This window comes from Pelobates fuscus, chromosome 2 (assembly GCF_036172605.1).
Source record: "Pelobates fuscus isolate aPelFus1 chromosome 2, aPelFus1.pri, whole genome shotgun sequence".
Taxonomy (NCBI): Eukaryota; Metazoa; Chordata; class Amphibia; order Anura; family Pelobatidae; genus Pelobates; species Pelobates fuscus.
This window is the reverse complement of record NC_086318.1, coordinates 183,029,533-183,053,913: the sequence shown is the minus strand read 5'-3', so window position 1 is coordinate 183,053,913 and position 24,381 is coordinate 183,029,533. Positions and strand designations below refer to the sequence as shown.

General features: G+C 35.8%; 1 protein-coding gene across 1 annotated transcript in view; it reads right to left on the bottom strand.

The window, feature by feature from the left end:
• Nucleotides 1–442: 442 nt before the first annotated feature.
• Nucleotides 443–24,381, bottom strand: part of CD109 (CD109 molecule) — a 188,010-nt gene continuing 164,071 nt past the window's right edge. Inside the window, exons 30-33 of the mRNA XM_063442994.1 lie at nucleotides 23,024–23,166; nucleotides 20,559–20,715; nucleotides 19,222–19,324; nucleotides 443–1,222 (exon numbers count right to left, since the gene is read on the bottom strand). Coding sequence (XP_063299064.1) covers nucleotides 1,041–1,222; nucleotides 19,222–19,324; nucleotides 20,559–20,715; nucleotides 23,024–23,166 — 585 coding nt within the window. The 3' untranslated portion in view covers nucleotides 443–1,040. The remainder of the gene's footprint in view (nucleotides 1,223–19,221; nucleotides 19,325–20,558; nucleotides 20,716–23,023; nucleotides 23,167–24,381) is intronic.

Genomic DNA, 24,381 nt, shown 5'->3' with positions numbered 1-24,381 from the left:
GGAAGGAAACCCCCTGTGATTTTGTATTAGAAACCCCATGCTAGAGGCACTGTATAAAAAGCCAAGTGTGGCCTAATAAAGTCCAAATTGCTGCTTTTACCCAATATGACTGGTTGCGTCCATTATATTGGGGGAACTCTACACAAAGTGAATACTTTCACTTAATTCAGAACATCTGGAATTAGGACTAGTGGAGGATTGAAGGAATAACAGCAAGATACTCACAAACCCGTGACACCTACCCAGTGCAGGTTTTTTTTTTTTTAAAGTTTGTGTTATATTGTATTATTATTGTTTTTCAATTTGTACATACACGTATTTTTGCTGTTTCATAGAAGAATGATATTGTCATTAATAAAGAAAGTAAGGAAGAAGAAAGTAGGAAAAGAACAGAAGGTAGAAAAAAAGGAGAGATATGGTCTGGGACAAATTAGACACACAAAAACATTCTAATTACTTTTATTTCTAATTCAAATAGCTTGAAGAGGAAACAAAATTATTGTCTTTGTTGAATACATCCTAACACCAACACTGAACTTTGATTCATTAAAAAATTGAAGTTTGAACTGTGACATGCACAAATTCAAAGAACATAGCCTTTCGATAATACTGAAATAAGAATCTTTGAATTTAGGAGATATTTTTTATAATTTACAGAAGTCACAATTGAAAGGAATCTTTGTAGATAAATCATATGAACATTTGTTTTTTAATAAATTGGAATAGTTTTGATGCTGATGCTTAAACCAATGAAATTGAGGCCAGTGTATCCAAATAATTACTTCAGAAGGGCTTGTTCAGAAAACATCAATAAATATGTGTCAATTTTTATATAAAAAAAAAAAAAAGTAAAAGTTTAGAAAATGCGGAAAAATAAGCCATTTGGTATATTGCAAAGATGCAGATATGTTGCTCAATTATGAAATGCATGTTTATACTAAACATAAGCTAGCAGATAATCATCCCTTTAATTTAACCCTCTGAATGCAAAGGTGTGAAATGTACTGCTTTGAAGCTAAATTGCACAGGGATAACAATGTTTAAAATACACATATACTTTGTAATAAAAGCAGCATTAGGAGAAGCCATTTGACAGTGAAAGGTTGCTGTAATCCAACAGAATGATTGCCCTCTGTGCACTTGCTACAATCTTCTTTGCAGAGCTGACAAAGTGAAAGTGTTTGCATCACTTCTGAATTATAACTTCTTACTGCCCTTCTTCCTGTTTTGAAAAAAAAGTCACACACATTTTTAATAACGAAATGATAGTATCATAACAAATGCATGAATGTTTGCAACTGTAGGATTATATGAATATTAGTCAAACTGCATTTGATGATCTTATTTTTCTTTTCTTTTTAATATATTTTTATTTCTTCAAAAAAAAAAATCATATTACAATTATCAAAATACATACAATGCCTCTATAACCGATCTATATATATATTGATATGTTTCCATTCAAGCAGTTTGCTAAAAAAAAAAAGCAACATTACCAATATTAACCAGATTTGGATGACCATATGCATAAATGACATAAGTAACGGGTTAGAGGTATAATAAAAACCTGATTCATACCATACACACATACACACACACACACACACACACACCTTCCGGAGGAACCAAGCCTGTACTATCCGATTATTCCTGTCCTTCGTTAATAGGTTGCTGGTGTTCTTCCAGGATCAAACACACTGCGGGGCAGCCCAGAGACTCTATATTATAAATTGTCATTATTAGCAATAAACTTATCAACTATTATTTCCCATTTACTGGATTCCTTCAGACCAACAGAGTTACCTTGGATTATTCCCATTTCCATTTTACATTGGTATATTGCTTGTTTTTTTAATTTCACTCAACTCTAGTACCTTATTACTTTTCCAATATCTGGCTAAAACTATCTTAACTGCCATTAAAATATGTGTTATCAACATACATTTCTCAGTAGGCATAGAGGGCCATCCCAGATGTAACAAAAGACTTTGTGGTGTAAAGGGTATATATATCTGACATGTATTATGAATCTGATGGTATACAAACTTCCATATATTACTTAGAAGTTTACAGTGCCACCAAATATGGAGATAATCTCCTTTCCCTTCCTCACAGCGCCAGCAAACAGGATTTTGATCTTTATACATTTTGGCCAATTTTTCTGGGACCATATACCATCTGTTTAGAAGTTTATAGAAATTCTCTACTATATTCAAGCAATGTACCGTTTTATTGACTTTAACTATCACATTTATCATATCTTGCTCAGAGATCACGGTATGTAAATCTTTTTCCCACTTAGTCTTAGATTTCCAGAGAGCTTCTGAGAATCCTTTAACCTCTTAACGCCGTTACGGCGTTCCATGCCGTCGCGCTTTAAATGGGCTTTAAAGCCGTTGCGGCGGCATGGAACGCCGTAACGGTTTAAGCCCCCAGGAGCCAGCAACTACTCACCTCCGCCGCGATCCTCTTCTGGGGGGCTGCCTGAGAGCCCAGGCAGCCCCCCTCCGGCAAATGAGGCCCCCAGGGGCCATGTGATCGCTCTCAAAGAGCGATCACATGGCCCCCTATAGCTGGCTATGGATCTGCCAGCAGGGGGACTGTTTGAAATATCAGACAGTCCCCCTGCTGGTAGGAGGTGTAAAAAAAATAAAATAAACATGTTTAAAAATAAATTAAATATATTTTAATATATATATAATATGTATATATATTATATATATATAATATATATACATATTATATATATGTAACGTCATGCAAAGTGTATTTTAATATTAATATAAGTATATAAATTAATATTAAAATACACTTAGAATGACGTTACATATATATAATATGTATATATATTATATATATAATAGATGTACATATATATATATATATATATTATATATAAATACGTATAATTAAAATAATAAATAAATAAAATAATAAAATAAATAAATAAAATATTGAAACACAATTTAATATAAATTATATATGCATATGTAATTTCATTCTAACTGTATTTTGTTATTAATATATATATATCGGTAACAAAATACACTTAGAATGACATTCTATATATATCTATCTATGTATAAAATACAAATAACCGCAAATATATATATATAGATAAATACATATAATTACATAAAAGATTACATTAGTATACACGTAGAATTTAAATACCTATAAATGCATATATATTAAAATTCTACGTGTATATTTAAATAATCTTTTAACATAATTATGTGATTTGATTAATTAAAATTTGATTGACATGCCTGACAACACAGGGAGAAAGTGCAGAGAATTTAATTTGCAAGCACTATATTTGACCCTGTAACTCTCCAAGACACCATAAAACCTGTACATAGGGGGTACTGTTTTACTCGGGAGACTTCACTGAACTCAAATATTAGTGTTTCAAACTGGTAAATTGTATTACAACCATGATATTTTAAGTAAAAGTGACGTTTTTCACATTTTTTACAAGCGAACGGCACTTTTATGGTCTATATTATTGTTGTAATATGTTTTACGGTTTTAAAACACTAATATTTGTGTTTAGTGAAGTCTCCCGAGAATAACAGTACCCCCCATGTACAGGTTTTATGGTGTTTTGGAAAGTTAGAGAGTCACATATAAGGCTTGCATTTCATTTTTTTTACATTGAAATTTGCCAGATTGGTTATGTTGCCTTGGAGAGCGTATGGTAGCCCAGGAATGAGAATTACCCCCATGATGGCATACCATTTGCAAAAGTAGACAACCCAAGGTATTGCAAGTGGGGTATGTCCAGTCTTTCTTAGTAGCCACTTAGTCACAAACACTGGCCATATATTAGTTTTTTGCTTTTTTCACACAGTCACAAACACTGGCCAAAATTAGCGTTCATATTTGTTTTTAAGTGGCTACTAAAAAAGACTAAACATACCCCACTTTCAATACCTTGGCTTGTCTAATTTTTCAAATGGTATGCCATTATGGGGGTAATTCTCTTTCCTGGGCTACCACACTGTCTCAAAGGTAACATTACTAATCTGGAAAATTTCAATTTGAAAATGGAACGTTCTATATTTGACCCTGTAACTTTCCAAAACACCATAAAACCTGTTAATGGGGGGTACTGTTGTACCTGTGAGACATCGCTGATTACAAATATGTGCATTTTTTTGCAGTAAAACCTAACAGTATTATGACATTCACAGCTAAAATGGCAGACGGAAATACAAATTTAAAAAAAAATCTTATTTTCTCACCTTTTTTTTATTTTATTCATAATAAATTATGTTCCATATATGAATAGTTAATGATAGATTAAAGCCCTGTTTCTCCTGAACAAAATGATATATAATAAGTGTGGGTGCATATAATTTGAAAGAGGGGAACTACGGTTGAACAGACATATAGCGCAAATTCCAGTTTTTGTTTACGTTTTGTTTTGATCAGAACGTGCACTATTGACTCCGTCCTAAAGGGGTTAAAAATTAATAACATTTGGAAATATGACCTTTAATTCTATAAATTCCCATAATCTTTTTAAGATTACTAATATTTTTATTAAGCTGGAAATCCAGGAATTTCGCCAGATAAAACTTAATTCTTAAATATGTAAATATCTCCTTACTATCAATCCCGAACTCTGATTGTAACTGGTTAAATGGCTTAATTTCCTTTATATCAATAATATCTTGTATATACATAATTCCCTTTTGTGTCCATCCACTGATATTAATATCTTCGATATTACTTTTAATCACCTCTATGGGTAGAAATGGGAATAGTCTGTGTTCTATTTTAAAATTTTTCTTAATTTTATTCCAGTATCTCCAAATACTATCAATAATTATCGAATTTTCTGGACGATCTGGATTATTTTTATTTCCCTTCCTCCTTGTTGTCCAGAACAGGGCAGACAGGCTGTTTGTCTCTACTAATGATTGATACCAGGCTTGATCTTTTTGGTCTGTACTTAAAGTGTTAACAGTGTGTGCCAGCATACAGGCATTATGATATCCTATTATATTTGGGGCAGCAAGACCCCCGTCTTTTCTTTTCTTAGATAATAGCTGTAAGCTTATTCTCGTTTGTTTCCCTTCCAAATAAATTTAGAAAAAGCTGCCTGTATAATTTTTAACCAGGGCTTTGGAACCTGTATTGGTAACATTCTAAAAAGATAATTCCATTTAGGCAAAATATATGAGCGAATGGTATTTATACGCCCTATCCAAGAAATCTCTTTACTGACCCATTCTTTTAAGATCTTATTTGTATTTTTTTATAAGAGGGAGAAAATTAACCTCTATAACTTTATTTATGTTTCTTGGTATTTTGATACCAAGAAACGAAATATATCCCTTTGCCCAGACAAAGTCGTAAGATATTTTAATAAAATCCTTGTCTTCACTAAATAAATTTGTTGTCATTATTGTAGTCTTATTAGTGTTAATTTTATAGTTTGAATATTCACTATATTGGCCTAGTAATCTTATCAATTCCGGCAATGATGATCTGGGATTCTGCAACATGAGCATAACGTCATCCGCGTATAGATTAATCTTGTGTTCTAAATTATTAAACCAAAAACCCTTAATCTTCCCATTCTGCCTTATGTCTTCTGCCAGAGGCTCGATGGTTAAAACATAAAGTAATGGGGACAGGGGGCAACCCTGCCTGGTGCCATTCCTGATATTAAACCAATCTGCCTCTATTCCTGGGCCTATTGTCCTAGCAGAGGGAGCAGTGTATAACGCCATAATGGCGTCATAGACTGCTCCCACTATACCATACGACTTCAGGGCATTTCCCAAAAAATCCCATCTGACCCTGTCAAACGCTTTTTCAGCATCCAATGACAGGGTCAGAAGGGAAACGTTCTTCTTGATTGCTGCATCGTGAACATCCAATATTCTTCTAAGTCCACCTGAGGATACTCTGCCATAAATAAATCCGGCCTGATCCTGGTGTATCAGGGCTGGAATGCAGATTTTTAAGCGGTCTGCTATAATTGAGGCATAGATCTTTACATCACCATTAAGAAGAGATATTGGTCGATAATTCGCCAATTTAGCTGGATCTTTATCCGGCTTCAAAATTGGAACAATGTTCGCTTGAAGCATCTCGCTGGGAAATGCACGATTTTCCAGTATCACATTAAATATCCTAGCAAGATGTACCGAGAGAATATCTCTAAATATCTTATAAAATGTATTTGAATAGCCGTCTGGGCCAGGGGCTTTATTTATCTGTAACTTTTTTATTGCTACTATAATATCATCTGAAGTTATTGGTTTATTTATCTCGTTCAATTGTTCTCTAGTTATTTTTGGCATTTTTTTATTTTTAAAGTATTCTGATGAGGGGAGTTGTTGTCCTACAGATTCTAAATTTTATAATTGACTGTAATAGTCATTAAAAGCTGACCCTATCTTTTTGGGGCATAATAACATTTCTTTTTCAGTCTCAATTTTATGGATCCTCCTCATTTGTTTTCTTTTTTTCAATTTATTTGTAAGCAGCCTGTCTGCCCTATTACTCTTATAGTATCAGTTAATCTTTATGGATTGTAAATTTTTCATTTTCTCCTTATATAATAATTAATTTGTACGGTTTCGCGTTAATAACATTTTTATACTTATCTCCTGGGTTGGTGAGGTTTGATTTTCATTAGATAATTTATAATAATCTACATAAAGATCCTTCAGGGATTTTCCCTTTTTTTTTATCAATTGTACCTAGTTTAATTAAATAGCGTCTTGTAACACATTTATATGTGTTCCATACCACTGGAAGCGGCACTTCTCCACCCTCATTTTCCTGAAAGAACATATCTGTCATCTCCTCAATATATTCTCTGTTTTCTTTACTAGAAAGGATATTGTAATTTAATCTCCAGTTTGTTCTTCTTACACTATTATTCACTATGTCCAACTCCAGAATTATGGCGTTATGGTCGGACCATGTTACTTCATCTATAAGAACTTTTTTAGTACTATTGGCCAGAGCATCATTACCCAAGAATAAATCGATTCTTGAATATGAAAAGTATGATCTGGAGAAGCATGTAAAATACTTCTCAAGTGGATGGAACACACACCATATGTCCATTAAACCATATTTCTTAAGTATCTTTTGAAATTGTACTGCCTGTGAAATTACTGCTTTATTTTGCCCAACGGGGTTTAATGTTTTCCTGTCCAGATTAACATCCAATATACGATTGAAATCCCCCGTTAAAAGTAATTTACCCTGTTTTATTTTTTCTACTTTGTCTAAAAGATCATAGAAATACTTGTTAGAGGGATTATTAGGCGCATAGACATTAACTAGCGTATAAATTTCTATTTGAATTTTAATTATCATTATAATGAATCTAGCTTCCTCATCTGTTTCTTGATAGATGATTTTAGCATCAATATCCTCACTTATCATAATGGCTACCCCTCTTTTCCTCTGCTTCTCTAATGAGGCGGATGCTACTATTGAAAACCTTTGTGGGATAAATCTTAGATTATCATCTCTTTTCCAATGCGTCTCCTGTAAAAAGATGATTTGAGCTTTTTCTTTCTTAATATAGTCAAACAGAATCACTCTCTTACTAGGGGAATTGAAACCTTGAGAATTTAACGATATCATTTTAACCATTACTCTTTTTTAGCCTCTTGTAGAATTTCTTCAGAGTCCAGAATCCATTATCTATATTCTTGTTGGACTTGTATATAAATTTCAACCTAGTCTGAAAACGAGCCCCTGCCCCTAATACACATACTGCACCAATCATACACCGACCCCTCATATAAGAGAGGCATTCATACAAATAACCCTGAGTAATGAACTCTGGGTCTAGATCCAAAAGGGAAAAAAACCCTAAATGGAATCTTGTCCTCATCAGGATAACTCCTAGATAAGGAGAAAATAAGAGCTGAGCTATGACTGTCCCTTATTGTTAAATAATTTTTTCACCTTCTAAAGTGTTACAACAATATCCAAAACCTCCCCCCGACAAATAATATTAACGAGACTTTTTATTATTCATAATTAGAAATCTCATACTATAAGACTACCTATACATCTCTTTAGTCTCCCCATTACTTGAAGTTCCCTCCCTTCTTTTCCCCAGTTTTCACCTTAGAACCAGTGATGGGAATACTTCTATCTAATACTAAATCTTCTTTCACATGTGATTCAAATTTATCTTCTAGTGCGCATGTTATAATTATCTATATTCTAAATATTATTCAATTACTACAAAATTAAAAAGGATAGCCTATTCTTATTTCAGTTAAACCCAGTGATTCATGAGTGTCTCTTCCATTTAATTCTAATTATTTTATATCCCTCTTAATGCTTTATCTAACGTCAACATTTTAATCGACTTGTGTAAGTGTTATTTTTATCTATTTTTTTAAAGTGCCTCTCAGTCATGTGAAGGATACCCAATCCTAATAAATTTAAAATGTACCAAGTGAAAAGTGAGTATCACTTTCATTAATTCTTTTAACATATATTCCGCTTAATACTATTCCTTACAGTATACTTTTCTCAACAAACCTACGTGCTATTACATAAATCATGAAAAGTGATTCAATTTCAATTATTAACATATTAAACCTTTTCCGTTTGAATAAAATAATGATTCAAACTCAGTCCAGATCAGGAGATATTGTCTTACTGATTCCAATTATCTCCCTGATTAAACCATATTAACCAACCAATTTGTAACATTTTCAAGTGAGTCAAATGTGTGCGTAATCCCATCTTTGGAGACTATAAGTTTAGTCGGAAATCTCCATCTATATTTTACATTTTTTTCTCTTAAACGTAAAGTAGCTGGTAAAAATTGTTTCCTCGCTTTCCTTGTCTGAAATGACAAATCCGGGAAAACCTTTATATCCTTAAATTTGCCTTGATCTCTTTCCATTTGTCTTGCTGCTTTTAGAATTTTTTCTCTAAAGGAATAAGAGTGACAGGCAATGATTATATCTCTTGGAAGGTCATCAGGGAGTGCTCTTGGTTTATATAGTCGGTGTGATCTTTCAAGAAAGTCCATTTTATCATCAATATTTATTTTGAGAACTTTAAAAAACTCAGTGAGAAAATTTGCCAGATTTTCTTGTGAGATAGATTCAGGACCATTTCTTCTTAGATTATTTCTTCTTCCTCTATCTTCCATATTTGTAGATCTCTCCTGCAATTCATTTATCATCGTTTGTTGTTTCTCAATAATCTCTTTTTGCTTCTGTAGGAGAAATTCCAAATTTTCTATTTTTTGTTCATTGACTTTAACTTTTTGTCCGATCGATACTATATCTTGCTTTAAATTGCCAAAGCTCCCCTGCATTTCTATTTTTATTTGTTCCAACTGTAGATCTAAACATTCTTTTAAGTACGCTGGGGTGATCATTTGTTCTTCTGAGCATTCCTGTAAGTCTGTCTCATTAAGATCTCCAGTGAACCTACTTAAAGCCATTTTGTTTGGCGTTGATAACGCATACATTTCCAAGGTGCTTTTGTCTCCTGGGGCGTTATAAAAATTTGAGAGTCTCTTTTCTTGTTTTTCCTTCTTTTCCTGGTCTTTTTTTTTGGGAGAGGCTTTGGATCTTGTCTTTGATCAGCTGTTTCCCTTGTTGCCATTGTTCTAATCTGTTTTGCCTCAATTTTCTAAGACGTTTTTCTCTTTTGTTTCTTTCCTGTGGGAATTCTATCTTACAAACGTTTCTAGTTTTTTACCACTTTAAGAAAGATATTAAATACCCTTTTTTCTCTTTTTTTTCTTTTTCCTATCCCTTCCTTCCCCTTTATAGGTGCAGCTTCTCCCCTTTTCTACCTTCTTTGTCTTCAGGGAAGTTAATAGGCGGAGATTATAATGCCTTATTTGCTTAGAAAATTAATTAATCAAGCTGCTCTGGAGCTCACCCTTTTCCAGATATAAATTTCAGTCTGCCCACTTTATCTACCAATCGCGTTGGATAACAGCTTTCTGAGTATAGGCTTACATTCACGGGAATGCCGGATTCATAATATTTCAGCTGACGTAACTTAGCTGTAACTTTGTTTTGGAGCTTCGTTTAGCAGAAGTGCCCTGACAGACTTTACTGTTTGTTTTTTTACCACTTTAAAAGGTGATACATTCTTTATCTGTTTCCTTCTTATTTCTTATTTCTTTTTCTTTACTCAAATCAATTCAGATACAGTTTTTTACACCGCTTAGCTTCTCCACTTCCAGTTTCTCCACTTGAGTACTTCAGTACTTCGTTACTTGCAGATCTAATTATTATTATTATCTTTACACCTTTGACAGCTTCTCATCTGCAATACTTGCAGTACTTTCAATTCCTTCAGGGCAGGTTGTTAAGCCGAGCTTTTTATTGTGTTTTCTTATATATGTTGTATCCTTCCCTTTTCTCTTCCTTTTCCCTTCTGTTTCCTTCGCTTTTTTTTTTGTTTCTTTTTTTTTTCTCCACTTTTCCTTGGCCTTTAATTTCCTTCTATCTATTTTTCCTTTTTCCTCTTTCTTAAAAAACAAACAAAAAAAACCTGTCCTTTTAAAGTTTACAACCGCTTCAGATTCAACTCATAAAGGAGTAGTTATTAAGCCACATTTTCTTTCTCTCTTTTTTTTTTTAATTCTTTATTTTATTTGTGCACAAAGTTAACAAGTAGCCTTGGTGCGCCACAACAGCGACATCAGGGACAGTTAATAAACATTGATAATACAAGTCATGGCATTGCTATTCAGGCACTTTTTTTTATAGCAATATTTCAGTAGTGTAGGTTCTCGATTGGGTTAAGTAAATTAATTATACAAGCAAATCTGTACACTTAAGTATAACCTTAGCTTATCAGCAAGATGGTCAGACATAGCTCTAGTCCAGCTAAGCTTGGACTAAATGGTTGTCATGCTAACCTTAGCTTATACGTCTAATCTATGCATAGTATGAGTGACATGTTTGCATCGCTTAATAATGGTAGTTGAGAGCACGTTTGAGATTATTTAGTCATAGCATGGGTTGATCAAGTATTACAGACATAACAGATGTATCAGATAAATCATAAATGAACTGCCTGAATTACTGATTTACATACTAGATAGGTCACATTTGTTTGATTTATTTAATGTAGATTGAATGCTAGTTTATGCTATTCTAAGCTGTGGTCAGATGTGTCAGGGAGAATTTCACTTGCAGGCGTGTACACAGAGAGGTTTAATGACTTTTAAAGTAACAAGCTCAGCTAAATCAAGCATTTAAAGCAAAACAATATTAGTGTCCACCCTATGTTGGGCCAATGCAGTTAGTCATGCTTCCTTGCCGGGATGCCGGACGATCCGTCTGTTGGTAGTGCGGTCTGCCATAGTGGGATGAGCGGATTGACGTCTTGGTGGTAAGTGCAGTCCCAGTAGATGTCCGTGCAGGGAAACCATCTTTCACTCAGGGGTACGTGTTGTCCAGCCTGATGCCTGCCGTGTACAGGGGGGGGAGACTGGTGCTTTTAAGTTGTCGGGCAGTGTGTTCTAGCCCCTCTGCGGTGAGTGAAGCGGCTCAGTAGGGTAAGTTAGGGCTTTAAAACATAGACCCGTGGTGTGGTCAGTACCCTCTGATGATGTGAGTGGTAGTGCTGCACCCCCCTAGCTTACGGTACCTTGGAGTTTATTCGCTGGCTCCTGTTCATTCAGGGTCTGTATTCCGCCTGTGTAGTGAGGAGGGGATGCGTCCGGCAGAGTCGCCTGCCACGCGGTCTCCGCCATTTTGGAAGCGGACCCTCGGCAAGTTTGTAGGACTCCGGTGAGACACAGGGTGGGGGCCGGGATCACCCCCGCCGGCCCATAGGGGGGGGAACAGGGCCGGACCCGCCTAGCTTCTCGGTTCCACCGTACCTCTGGTGGGCAGGAAAGCTGGGCAGCGGCCGTCCACCCCGCTTACCGCCCGGGTGGTCTCCATCTTAGCTGGCAGGGACCGCCCCACCGAGGGACTAAAACCTCACGGCAAGCCTCTCCCCGGTACCAGGGTCGCCTCTAGTGTCTAGTGGCACAGCTTCCAGTTGCTGGGGAAGAATTTGCCGGTTTTCAAGGCCAAAAGACTAGGTAGCTTGTCGGGAGCTACTCCACTGTGCGTCCGCTCGGCATGGCGGTCCGGCCCCGCCCCCCCTTCTTTCTCTTTTAAATGCCTTATTTATTTAATATTATAAATCACACAGGTTGTTGCTTCAATGGTCAGCTCCCTTCTGGGTATATAATTTCCAACTACCCACAGCGTTTCCACATAACTCCTTTCTGGGTGTTTATATCAATTTTGTCTCACCAATACCAAGTACCAAAGAACATTTCACCTGAGATGGCTTGGAGGTTGAGGTAGACTTAGAAGACTGGAGCCTGGAAACGGTAAGCAGCAAAAACTGTCTCTCCTATCGTGTAGGTCCGGGCAGCATACTTGTTGAGGCAAACAGCCCCACATTCAAACGGATGGTGACTCCCTCATTCCCGCGGGGAACTCCAGCTCAGCTCAACGCGGCGGCGTGCACGCTACGCTCCCTGCGTGACGTCATGTCGTCATCCCCCGCCCCAATAATCTTATTTTTCAATTATCTAGGTCTAGGGCATAATTTAACCCCTTAGTGACCAGACCGTTTTTACATTTTCTTATCGTTAAGGACCAGGGCTCTTTTTACATTTCTGCTGTGTTTAGCTGTAATTTTCCTCTTACTCATTTATTGTACCCACACATATTATATACTGTTTAGCTCGCCATAAATGGTCTTTCTAAAGACACCATTATTTTCATCATATCATATAATTTACTATAAATAAAAATATAAAATATGATGAAAAAATGTAAAAAAAAACTTTTTCGTACTTTGATCCCCAAAATCTGTTATGCATCTACAACCACCAAAAAACACCTGTGCTAAATAGTTTTTCAATTTTGTCCCGAGTTTAGAAATACCCAATGTTAACATGTTCTTAGATTTTCTTGGAACGTTATAGGGCTATAAGTACAAGTAGCACTTTGCTATTTCCAAACCATTTGTTTTTCAAAATTTACGCAAGTTACATTGTAACACTGATATCTGTCAGGAATCCCTGAATAACCTTTCACATGTATATATTTTTTAAAAGACGACAACCTAGGGTATTAAACTTGGGGTATTTTGACTCTTTTCATGCAAACATTTTACCACCAATCTATGCCAAATTAAAAAAAAACAAATAATATTTTTTTGACACACATAGCAATTTAAGAATACATGTTCTGAGAACTTTAAGGGTTACTGCCAAAGAATACCCCAATAAGTGTTCAGCAACATCTCCTGAGTACAGTGATACCACCCATGTATAAGTGTGCCGGGTTATCTGGGGGATAAAAGACCTTATTTGGAGGGTGCACATTCCAGTTTTCCAATTCTGAATTTTCACAGCTGGTCATCAATCACCCATGTCCAATTTGGGACATTTTTGAAGCCAGCAATGTAATTTACCCCATCAAATCATATATTTTTGAAAAGTAGACCTTAGGGTATTTCAAATGGTGGTATTTTTACACTTGCCATGCACTAATTCTACCACCAGTCTTTGTCAAACTTTTGGGTAGTCATTTTAAATGTTATTTCTCACTTACATTGTTATTTAGGCATGGATTCTCAGTTCCTGTTGTGTGTTACTGACAAAAAAACCAATATGTGTAGAGCAACATCTCCCGAGTACAACAGTGTCCCCAATGTTTTATGAGGTTTTATGGGTTTTTGCAAACGTACCGGGCTCAAATGTAGTGCTTTCCCCTTTTCCATGTTTGCACATTGAAATTTGACAGATTGGCTTGCTGGGCCTATGTTGCCTTTGAGACCGTCTGGTAGCCCAGGAATGAAAATTAACAATCATGGCATACTATTTGTAAAAGTAGAAAACCCACGGTATTCGAAATCGGGTATGTCCAGTCTTTTCTAGCAGCCACTTAGCCACAAACGCTTGCCAAAGTTAGCATTCATATTTGTTTTTTTTATTTATTTTTTTACATAAAAACTGCACTTTTACTGGCGATTTAATCATCGTGATAGATTTTTCTGTTGTAAACACTCATATCTGTGTTCAGCAAAGTCTCCCGAGTATAAAAATACCCTCCATGTACAGGTTTTATGGTGTTTTGGAAAGTTACAGGGACAATATAGGGCTTGCCCAATTTAGTTTGCCAGATTGGTTTGCTGGGTCTGCGTTGCCTTTGAGACCATATGGTAGCCCAGGAATGTGAAATAACCGCATCATGGCATACCATTTTCAAATGTAGATAACCCAGGGTATTCCAAATGGGGTATTTCCAGTCTTTTGTAGTAGCCATTTAGTCACAAACGCTAACCAAAGTTAGTGATTTATTAGTTTTTTCATAAAAAAAATAATTTCAATTTATATTAAATATATACATACATACATACATATATATGCACACACACATATCATATGTGTGTATGCATGTATATATATAATATACTATAGTGTATATATATATATATATATATCAAAGTACACTTATAATGAAATCATATACATGCATTATATATGTATAATATTTTATAAAATGTTTGAATTATTTTATAATATATTATACATATTTTAACTTTTTTTTTTTTTACTTTTTAGCAGCCTGGGGGACTGTCTGACAGCTCAGATAGTCCCCCTGCTGGCAGCTCCTAGACTCCTATTGAAGCAATGTTATCATAGTGATCACATGGCCCTGGAGGGCCAGGGTGGCCGGAGCTGCTGCAGGGTGACTGCTGGGGTCTCTGGCAGTCCCTCTGGCCGTGATCGCCGTGGATCGCCGGTCCAGGTAAGTCCAGGGCTCCTATTTGCCGCAGTCATTCTGGGTACGTCCGCAGTCCTTAACAACCGTTTTTTTTGTCGGACGTACACGGTCGTTAAGGGCATATACATATATATATATATATATTTATATATATATATATATATATATATATATAAAATTTCATTCTAAGTGTATTTTGATATAAATACATGTATATATATATATATATATATATATATAATTTTTTTAAATTATTTTTAGTTTATTTATTTTTAATTATTATTTCTTTTTTATAATATATACATGATATATATAGTTATTACATATATTATATACGTGTGTAATTTTACTCTAAGTGTATTTTTATATTATATGTATATATTAATAAAAAATACATGTAGTATGACATTATATATAATATATATATATATATATATATATATATATATATATGAGATATATATATATATATATATATATATATATATAGATAATATATATATATATATATATATATATATATATATATATATATATATATATATATCATCTATACATATATATTTTTATTTTATTCATTACCTTTTATTTACCGCAGCGATCGGTATGTACATGGGAGAGGTAGAGGGAGGGAGAGGTAGAGGGAGGGAGGGTAGGGGTTAATTTTTTAAATTTAATTATGTTTTTTGTTAATTTTTGATGTCATATTCTGGCTCCCGGCATCACTCTGCGGAGCGCGAGGGAGCTGAGCAGAGAGCTCACTAATCAGTGCTCCCTCGCCAGTGCCACCCGCCCGACCGACCGGATTTTTAGTTAGCCACAAGGCTAACAAGACATTTGCCCTGGGCATTTGGGGGCGGCTTTTTTTGCCGCCCCCTGGGAAATGCCGCCCAAGGCAAATGCCTTGTTTGCCTCGCAGCTCATACGTCCCTGCACATAACAGTGTTACAACGTCACTATTGAAAAATTAAAAAAATATATATTTTGAAACGTGTACTTATAGCCCTATAACTTGCAGAAAAAAAACAAAGAACATGTTAACATTGGGTATTTCTGAACTCGGGACAAAATTTAGAAACTATTTAGCATGGGTGTTTGTTGGTGGTTGTAGATGCGTAACAAATGTTGGGGTCAAAGTTAGAAAAAGTGTCTTTTTAAAAGAAAAAATATTTCATCATAGTTTATAATTTATTTTATAGTAAATTATATGATATGATGAAAATAATGGTATCTTTATAAAGACCATTTAATGGCGAGACAAACAGTAAATAATATGTGTGGGTACAGTAAATGAGTAAGAGGAAAATTACAGCAAAACACAAACAGAGAAGAAACTTAAAAACAGCCCTGGTGCTTAACGGTAAGAAAATTGAAAATCGATCTGGTCACTAAGTGGTTAAGTGAATTTAAAATTTAATGTCATAGCTGATATATAAAAATATTTTGTCAGTCAGTATGCTTTTAGTTTGGCTACTATGGCTTTATATTTGAAATTTGCTTTGAATTCACTTGAATTCTCACTTTAGTAAATAACCCTGATAGTGTTCATAACATAAAGTACTGGGGTGAAGAGCAGGCTTGGCTAGGCTGAGGGCAGCAGAAACCTAGTTCATCACAGATTCAATCACATGGCATGCATCAAATCCATTATTTTCCAGTGGTATGTTACTCAGGTAAAATGCAATCTACAATCATGCACATACAGGAATCAAATATTGTGCTATAGCAAAATCTGTTTATTAAACAAGGTAGATCACCTTGAGAAACAGAATGCTGCCAATTGTTCACCACTCCAAATACATCTACTGGATGTGAAAAAACCTTGATGAAGTAAATGATCTGAAGAGGAATGTTAAAGTAATTTAAGATCTTGAAATACTCATTAGGGGCATCGACAGGGGGCAGAGGGGGGATGTGGGGCTGTTAAGCTACAGTTCTGATTTGCCCTATCGATAACTGCTCAAATTTCTCATTTATCCCCACCAAATCTATTCTTCCATTGTTCTCTTCATGCCTGTTCTCTCCCGAGAGTCTCAGCCGAGAGCCAAAGCAGCGCAGTTTGAATAGTGACACAGGGAACATAATCTCAAGCAGGAGCTGAAGTAGCAATTATAGATGATGTTAACAGAGGTGAGCAGGCAGGGAGAGGAGAACAGGACTATAGAGATACCTGCTGAGCCTCCGAAGAAATACAGGGCTGGTGGCTCACTGCCACTACTCCCTGAAAGCCCTGAAGCAGTAAAACCAAGCCACCCCTATCTGCCTTCTGCCCACCTCCTGCACACAAACATACTTTGACCTAAAGTACTGGGAAAGGAACCATTATCTTTTTTTTTTAGCCAGTGTGTGCATTTCTGTGCCTGCCTGCATTCCTGTGTATCTGTCAGTGCCAGTGTATCCCTGTCTATGAATGTGTGTGGCTATGTATATGTGTATGTACATGTCTTTGCCTTTGTGTCTGTCAGTGCCTGAATATATGCATATATATTTGTGCCAGTGCATGCCTGTCACTGTGTTTGCTTTTGTGTGCCTGCCTAGTTGTGTGTCTGTGTGTGCCTCTGTGTCTCTATCAGTCCATGTCTATGTGTGTATATCTGTGTACCTGTGAGCTTTATGTATGCATCTGTGAAGGTGTGTGTGTCTGTACATTTCTGACTGTGATTGTGTAACTTTATGTATGTATCCAAAAGCCTGTCAAGAGGCATGTTAAGGGGTGGAGTTTAGGAGGGGCCAGGGTTTGGGGCTTGATTGCGCCTTCACCAAGTTTTGATTTGGGCTTAATCCCTGGAGCATTTTTTATCACTGCCAACAGTCCAGGTACTCGACTAACGGTATGGACACCCACAAACCAAAGGGGTTATATTAAGACATTTCTAGGAAAAATAAGACAAGTGGGAAAAAAGCTTCTTAACTTTTTCAACAATTTGGTTCAAATATGGTTCAGTAGTGATTAATTCCTATACCTGATCATTAATAAAATGTTACAGCATTTGGCAGAGATAGATTAAAATCATAATGCATAGGGGAATACGTTTCTGCACCAATTAAGTCAAGATAAATGATAAATATTTCTTCTACACAATGTCTGGGAACGGCAGAATATAAATTGGCTATACTCCCATCCCATCTGTAATAGAAATGATGCTGTCAAGACAGGTGAATTCCAGAAATATTGATCAACAAAATAAATTAGACACAATGGGTTTGGGTCTGTTTTTTTGTGTTTTTTTAATCAAAACACTGGCAATGTTCTGAATAACTTAACTTTGGAAGAAAATCAAAAATCTAAACTACACACTTGAGAACAGCGCTGTAGTTTACACACATTCTTGTATTTTTGGTATGACAAGCTACGAATAAAGCTTTTCCTCAGGGTATATTGATTTTTTTATTTGCACTAGCAGAACCAATAAAATATATTTAGCAATTTTTTTTTTAATATTTGCAATACATTTTGTACCAAAAATTACAATTATACATTTTTTCTGTAAATAGTATTAAATACATGTTTTTCTTAAAACAGACCTTTGTAAGCATCACTACAGAAACCTGCTTCCTTCTGTCAGGTCTCCGCGGGCGGCTGTGAGGGGAGGCTGCAATCCTCACGCAGCACTCACCCTCGGTCCCTCTCCGCCCACGGTCCCCTCTCCCCTTACCTGTCAGCGAGCGGCGTCCTCTCCTCTTGACACGCCGCTCGCATCCTCCTCCCCTTCTCCCAGCGGCAGCATGTATAACGCTGCACGCTGGGAGCCGGCACTTATATCTGAACGCCGGGGTCACTCACGTGACCTGGCGTTAAAGCTACAGCACAATGATCACAGTGGGGGGTATAGATATCCCCCACGTGTGATTGTTAATTCTGATTGGAAGTTATCCAATCAGAATTAACCACAGGATTTAAATACTTACCTTTCCTGTCTCTCAGTGCCCTGTTGTGGTCTTTGCTTGCTAGTATTGCTACTGAACTTATGTTACTCTCTGGCTTTACTCTATGGTTACGTACTCTCTGGCTTGTTTATCTGACTTTGTGACTTTCTCCTACCCTTTGACCTCGGCTTGTCTCTCGTTATCCCGTCTTCTGGTTCCCCTTACTCGGCTTGTCTCCTGACTATTCTTTGTGTGCTCAGCCCGGCCACTCTAAGGTCCGGTACTGCACCTTTTCTCTGTGTGTGTGTTAGCGTGTTTGGTTCCCGGAATCGTGACACCTTCAGAGTTAACTTATAAAGCAGACATGTTGGAATTAAGCTGTTTTGATGCAAGACACGTCATACATTTTTATGTATTAAATGCAGTAGTGTTTGATGCAGTGAGAAAAATTCAGTAGTAAATGTAGTTAAAGTTATCATCTAAAGCATATAGTCAATTTTTTTATTATATAAGTGAAACAACAATCAATCTAAAAATATAAAACCTAATTAAAACATGCATATCAGCTTTCACATACCTGGTTCATAATAATCGAAGACAGATACAAATGCGTCTTGGGTATAGCCAACCATTGATTCTCTATTAGTAGGAATATCCACACAAACAGGTGTTTTATTGAGCTACAATATACAAATGATTCATGTTAGTTATGCTTTTGGAAGCCTCCAAAGAGGACAAATCTCTCTTTGACCCCTAATATATCCTGTTCCTAATAAATGATCTGGTATCTTAATCAATTTTCAGTATTAGTGAGGCCTTAGTAGAGCATTAACAATTATTCCTTTCTCCACTGGTACCATATCTGTCTAGTAGAGGACCCACTGACCGTTGAATTGCTGGTGCTCTTCCTTCCTATGAACTCAGAATAATGATTGTGTATCAATGTATCACCGAGCTCCAGAGCAAAATAACTAAGAAAGTAGATTTAAACCATAATATGAATTCTTTTGGATGGCAGTCCATTATACATTTGTATTAAAAACACTCTCTACAGTTTTATTAAAGATTAACATTAACAGTAGGCAAATTAAAAAAAAATGCAGTATGTTCAATAGAAATCAAGGAAATTATAATACCTGGATGCATGCATTGTCGACATGTTGCTGTACATACCATCAAATGCAACAATGTAATTTAACATCAGCGCACTATATATATGGTGACAGCCTCATAAGTCTGTCTTGCACTGCTTACTAAGGTTTCTTCTCCTCTAATATATTTAATTTGTTACACAGTATTTAGGACATGTGTTCCTAGCCCCTGTTCTCTCGAAGAGCATCTAGTACTGAAGCCAGCCCACAGCTCAACAGAGAGCTATCACCTTTTAGGTCAGTAAAAATAAATGGCTCAAGTAGTCATGTTCAAATTGTAGAGCACAATAGGAATGAGGTGAAACAGGGCCACTTTATGGTCAGTCAACAACTGAGTGTTGGTGAGTGTATTAGCTTGTTTCCAAAGTGCTTTTTAAACTGGGCGTGCCCACCATTTATGGATGTATATCCCACTGTTTCCACCCTTTCTCAAACACATTATATCAGTAGGGATTCAATACCCACTTGCAATTATTTTGTATAACAACTTCATGTATGAGTAGCAATGAGACAGGGCTGGCGTTAATCTGAATAAAGTCTGCCTTTTCAGTATATTACCATATTTGTTTGTCAAAGCATTCTTCAGAGACATAATGCTCAAAAAGGCACTTACATGTTGACATGCTTATGGCTATGACTAAACAAGAGTAGTGGTTCCAGAGTATTCAATGGCACTGGTTGTAGAGGATAATACGAATATTTATCATAAATTAAAATACAGGAAATGTACTTGATCAATTTAGCATGCAATGTTTTTGTTTACCGAATCAAAATAAATGTTGATGTTCCCATTGCTTGTTTCCACTTTGTTAATCGGATATTTTAATGCAATAGCTTTAGGAGACAAACTAAAGCCACTAAGTAGGTCCACTTGCATTACAGCCATTCCACTCTGAGCAGAGGATTCTGTCTCTAAATATCTAGAATGGAAAACATAGAGAATCAAGATAAACACAATATAATACATATCCATATACATATAATCTCTGATTTAGCCAAATATCTGACATTTCCCATTCTATCTCATACTGGTTTGCTCACTAAACTAAGTGTTGCAGATAGCTGACACTAGAACTGCAAATTCTAGTCTGGAAAAATAGCTGTGTTAAATAATTTTCCCAGTTTGGTTATTTTAGCTGGAATTATGTAATTACCAATGTTCCACAATTTCCAGATAAGTGTTAAACAGTTGAGTCCTGCTGGGTAGCCCTGTCAGGGCTTCCAGTTAAATTTCTTAACATAACCTACATTTTCACAAATAAGTCCCATCAATCTCTGAGAGGCCTCACACACCAAATCTACAACATGCAATTACCTCCATTTTCACCAGCAACTTCCAGCAAGCGCTGAGTGGCCTTGCACACAAAATTCACTACAAGCAATAACCTCCATTTTCCCCAGCATCTTTCAGCAAGCTCTGATATAATGAGGGCAGCTTTGAAGACACTAAATTATGATTATTATGCCTTTAGACTACTTCCTTTGCGGCCATATTTTTTTCTTCCAATTTTCTTTTCTTTATTGTTACTTTTCAATGCAATTTTCTGTACATGTAGTTTTAAATGTATATGTGATTATTAATTTTATAGCAAATAAAATCTTTTTGGCAAGCATTTAAATTTTAGACATGTTTGGTTTCCCCTCCCCTTTCCTTTTCAGCCCTCTAATTTGTATCTCGTCATTCTCACCCATCTATAAGCCTCACACAACAAACCCACTACTAGCAGTAGCCTCCATTTTGACTGAGCAGTATCCCAACCTCCCGCAACTTTAAATCCTCCCACTTTCCATCCCATCCTCCAATGTCTGCTTCCTTTATAGCATGCCTTTGCTCAATAACATCACATTCAGCAGCCTGTGCAAATGCTCTCAAAGGCCCCCTTATCTTCAAATTTCTCCCTACTCCCTATTGTCTCAAGCCCCATCATAACCTTTGGTTTGTAAGCTCATCTGACATCTAGCTTAGTACTTTGTATAAAAGAGCTGTAAATGTCATATCTTAGCTCACGGGCAATTACCTCTATTCCTTTTGATTTGTTTTATTTATACTGTAGTGTCTTTTTTCCTGATTGTACAGTGCTGGTTTATATATACCAGTGCTAATAATAATAATAATAATAATAATAATAATAATAGTGGTGTACATAAGCTATTATTGTCCTGCATGTCTTCCTCTCTTGCACTAGACTAGATGGTGCTATTGTTGGTTATAAAACTATTAGGATGTTTGCAAATTTTCAATGTATATTAAATTATTTTCTATAATGCTTTGGGAACTTTAAACAAAGAACAAACAAAACAGGGCATACGCGTGTATAAATATATATATATGAATGTGCAGGATTAAGGATTACAACATCCAAATCTATTTCTACTGATAGATTTTTCTAAATTAGGGGGAAATGGGATCTAAACAGATAATTTGATATAGTTAACAATAATTGATGTGTTTTCATGGTCATTATTCACTAAAGGTTCAATCACAATAATTCAATAGAGAATTATTGACATATTAATTGCATATTAGTAGCTGCTGATGAGCCATCAATGAGGTCAATACAATCACAAGCTCACAGTTGAAATAAACATTTTTTCAAATAAACTTTTCTCATTATCAGTTCCGCAAAAAAACTTTGTGAAGGTTAAATGATCATAATCAATCAGAAAAAAAAATATTTATGCAAACATGAAAGCATTGGTCTCTTTTCAAATTCAACAGCAAAAACTGGGATATTCTGCGGTCAGACTCCACTCCCTAGGTGATAACTCATATAAAACATTTTCAACAAATTAAATGATAGCCTAAAAATTATCAAATGCTTCTCTGCTTGAGCAGAACAAACAACTTACCTAAGTTGATAATGTTTGCGTAAAACATCACCAGACGCAATGTTGTGAAATTAATAAGACAACGAAAATGGAAAATGTGTGTCGAACATGCCTAAAGATAATATTTTATAACTTCAGCTACAAAAATAGGTCTATAATTTGCATTGTGATCATGTTGAAAATATTCATAATATGTTCTGACATTTCAATATAATCATGGCCAAAAATGGAAATCATGCAGAATTTAAAATGTAATTCAAAATGTTGGGGAAAAAAGAACCAAATTAAAAATCAACTATCTAACTTTTTTAGCTTGGTTCGGCTCCTTTGGCCTAAAATTAGGGACTTCGGGATTCACGAGAGAAAATATACATTAAGATGTAGTAACTACCAACATACCGTGTGCATATCTTTAAATTCATAGCATTTACATTTGTTTGATCATCAAGTATAGTAATTCCTAAATCAAATGCATCATGATTCGGAATGGATAACTGTCTTTCAGAAAAATCCGAACTTCTCAAATTATAAATGACATGAAGCTGCAGGGAAATAATAATAGAATAATAGTTATTATATGTCAACAATTAACCATACATTATATTATGAAGTTGCTTAAGTTGCTTGTTTTAGTAAGTAAACATACATCTAGAAGAATAAAACAAAGGTCTAAAATTTAATATTTAACCCCTTAAGACCGCAGCCAAATGTACAAGTTGTGATCAAAACAAAACAAAACCTGGCATTTGCGCTATATGTCTGTCCAACCGTAATTCACCTCTTTCATATTAAATGCACCCACACTTATCATATATCATTTTATTCAGGGGAAACAGGGCTTTCGTTTAACATCAAATATTTAGGTATGGAACATAATTTAATATAAAAAAAATCTAAAAAAAATGGGAGAAAATAAGATTTTTTTTAGTTCTACGTGACATTTTAACTGTGAATGTCAAAATACTGTTTGCTTTTACTGCAGTAACATACACATATTTGTATTCAGCGATGTCTCACGTGTAAAACAGTACCCCCTATGAACAGGTTTTATGGTGTTTTGGGAAGTTACAGGGTCAAATATAGCGTGTTACATATTTCATTTTTTTCACATTGAAATTCGACAGATTAGTTACGTTGCCTTTGAGACCATATGGTAGCCCAGGAATAAGAATTACCCCCATGATGGCATTCCATTTGCAAATGTAGACAACCCAAGGTATTGCAAATGGAGTACATCCTTATCATGGCTGTCTCCATTGTCTGACTGAGTTGCCCTCTCAGGGTAGGATCGTATGGGGCCATTTACGTCCTATGTCAGCTAGTGGACGACTCATGTGCTTTTCTCAAGATTCTGGCATTGGTAAGGATCTCTTGGTCTGCAGTCTACCAAGAGGAGTATACCTTACGGGAGCCCTATCTCTCGCTATTCCTCAAGTCAAGTGGTATCGTGTGTTCTGTAGTTCCTTGAGGAATAACCTGATGACAAGGACTTGCCTTGCGCCAGTTTTTCTGATTATGGTTTTCCCCAGTAGATCTTGTATTTCATGGCGTTCTGACATCATGGCATCGACGTAGTGTCTTCTTCCTTCTTGCCGTTCAGTACATCAGTTTCTGCTCCACACATATTTCATTTCTATTCGTCCTCTGTGTTGTACCCCTATTCTCCGGATAGGCCAAGACTCTGTTGACAGGTTGTACACGACCATTTAGATCCAGGATCTGGTTCTTTCGTCCGTCTACTCATGGACAGCTGTTGA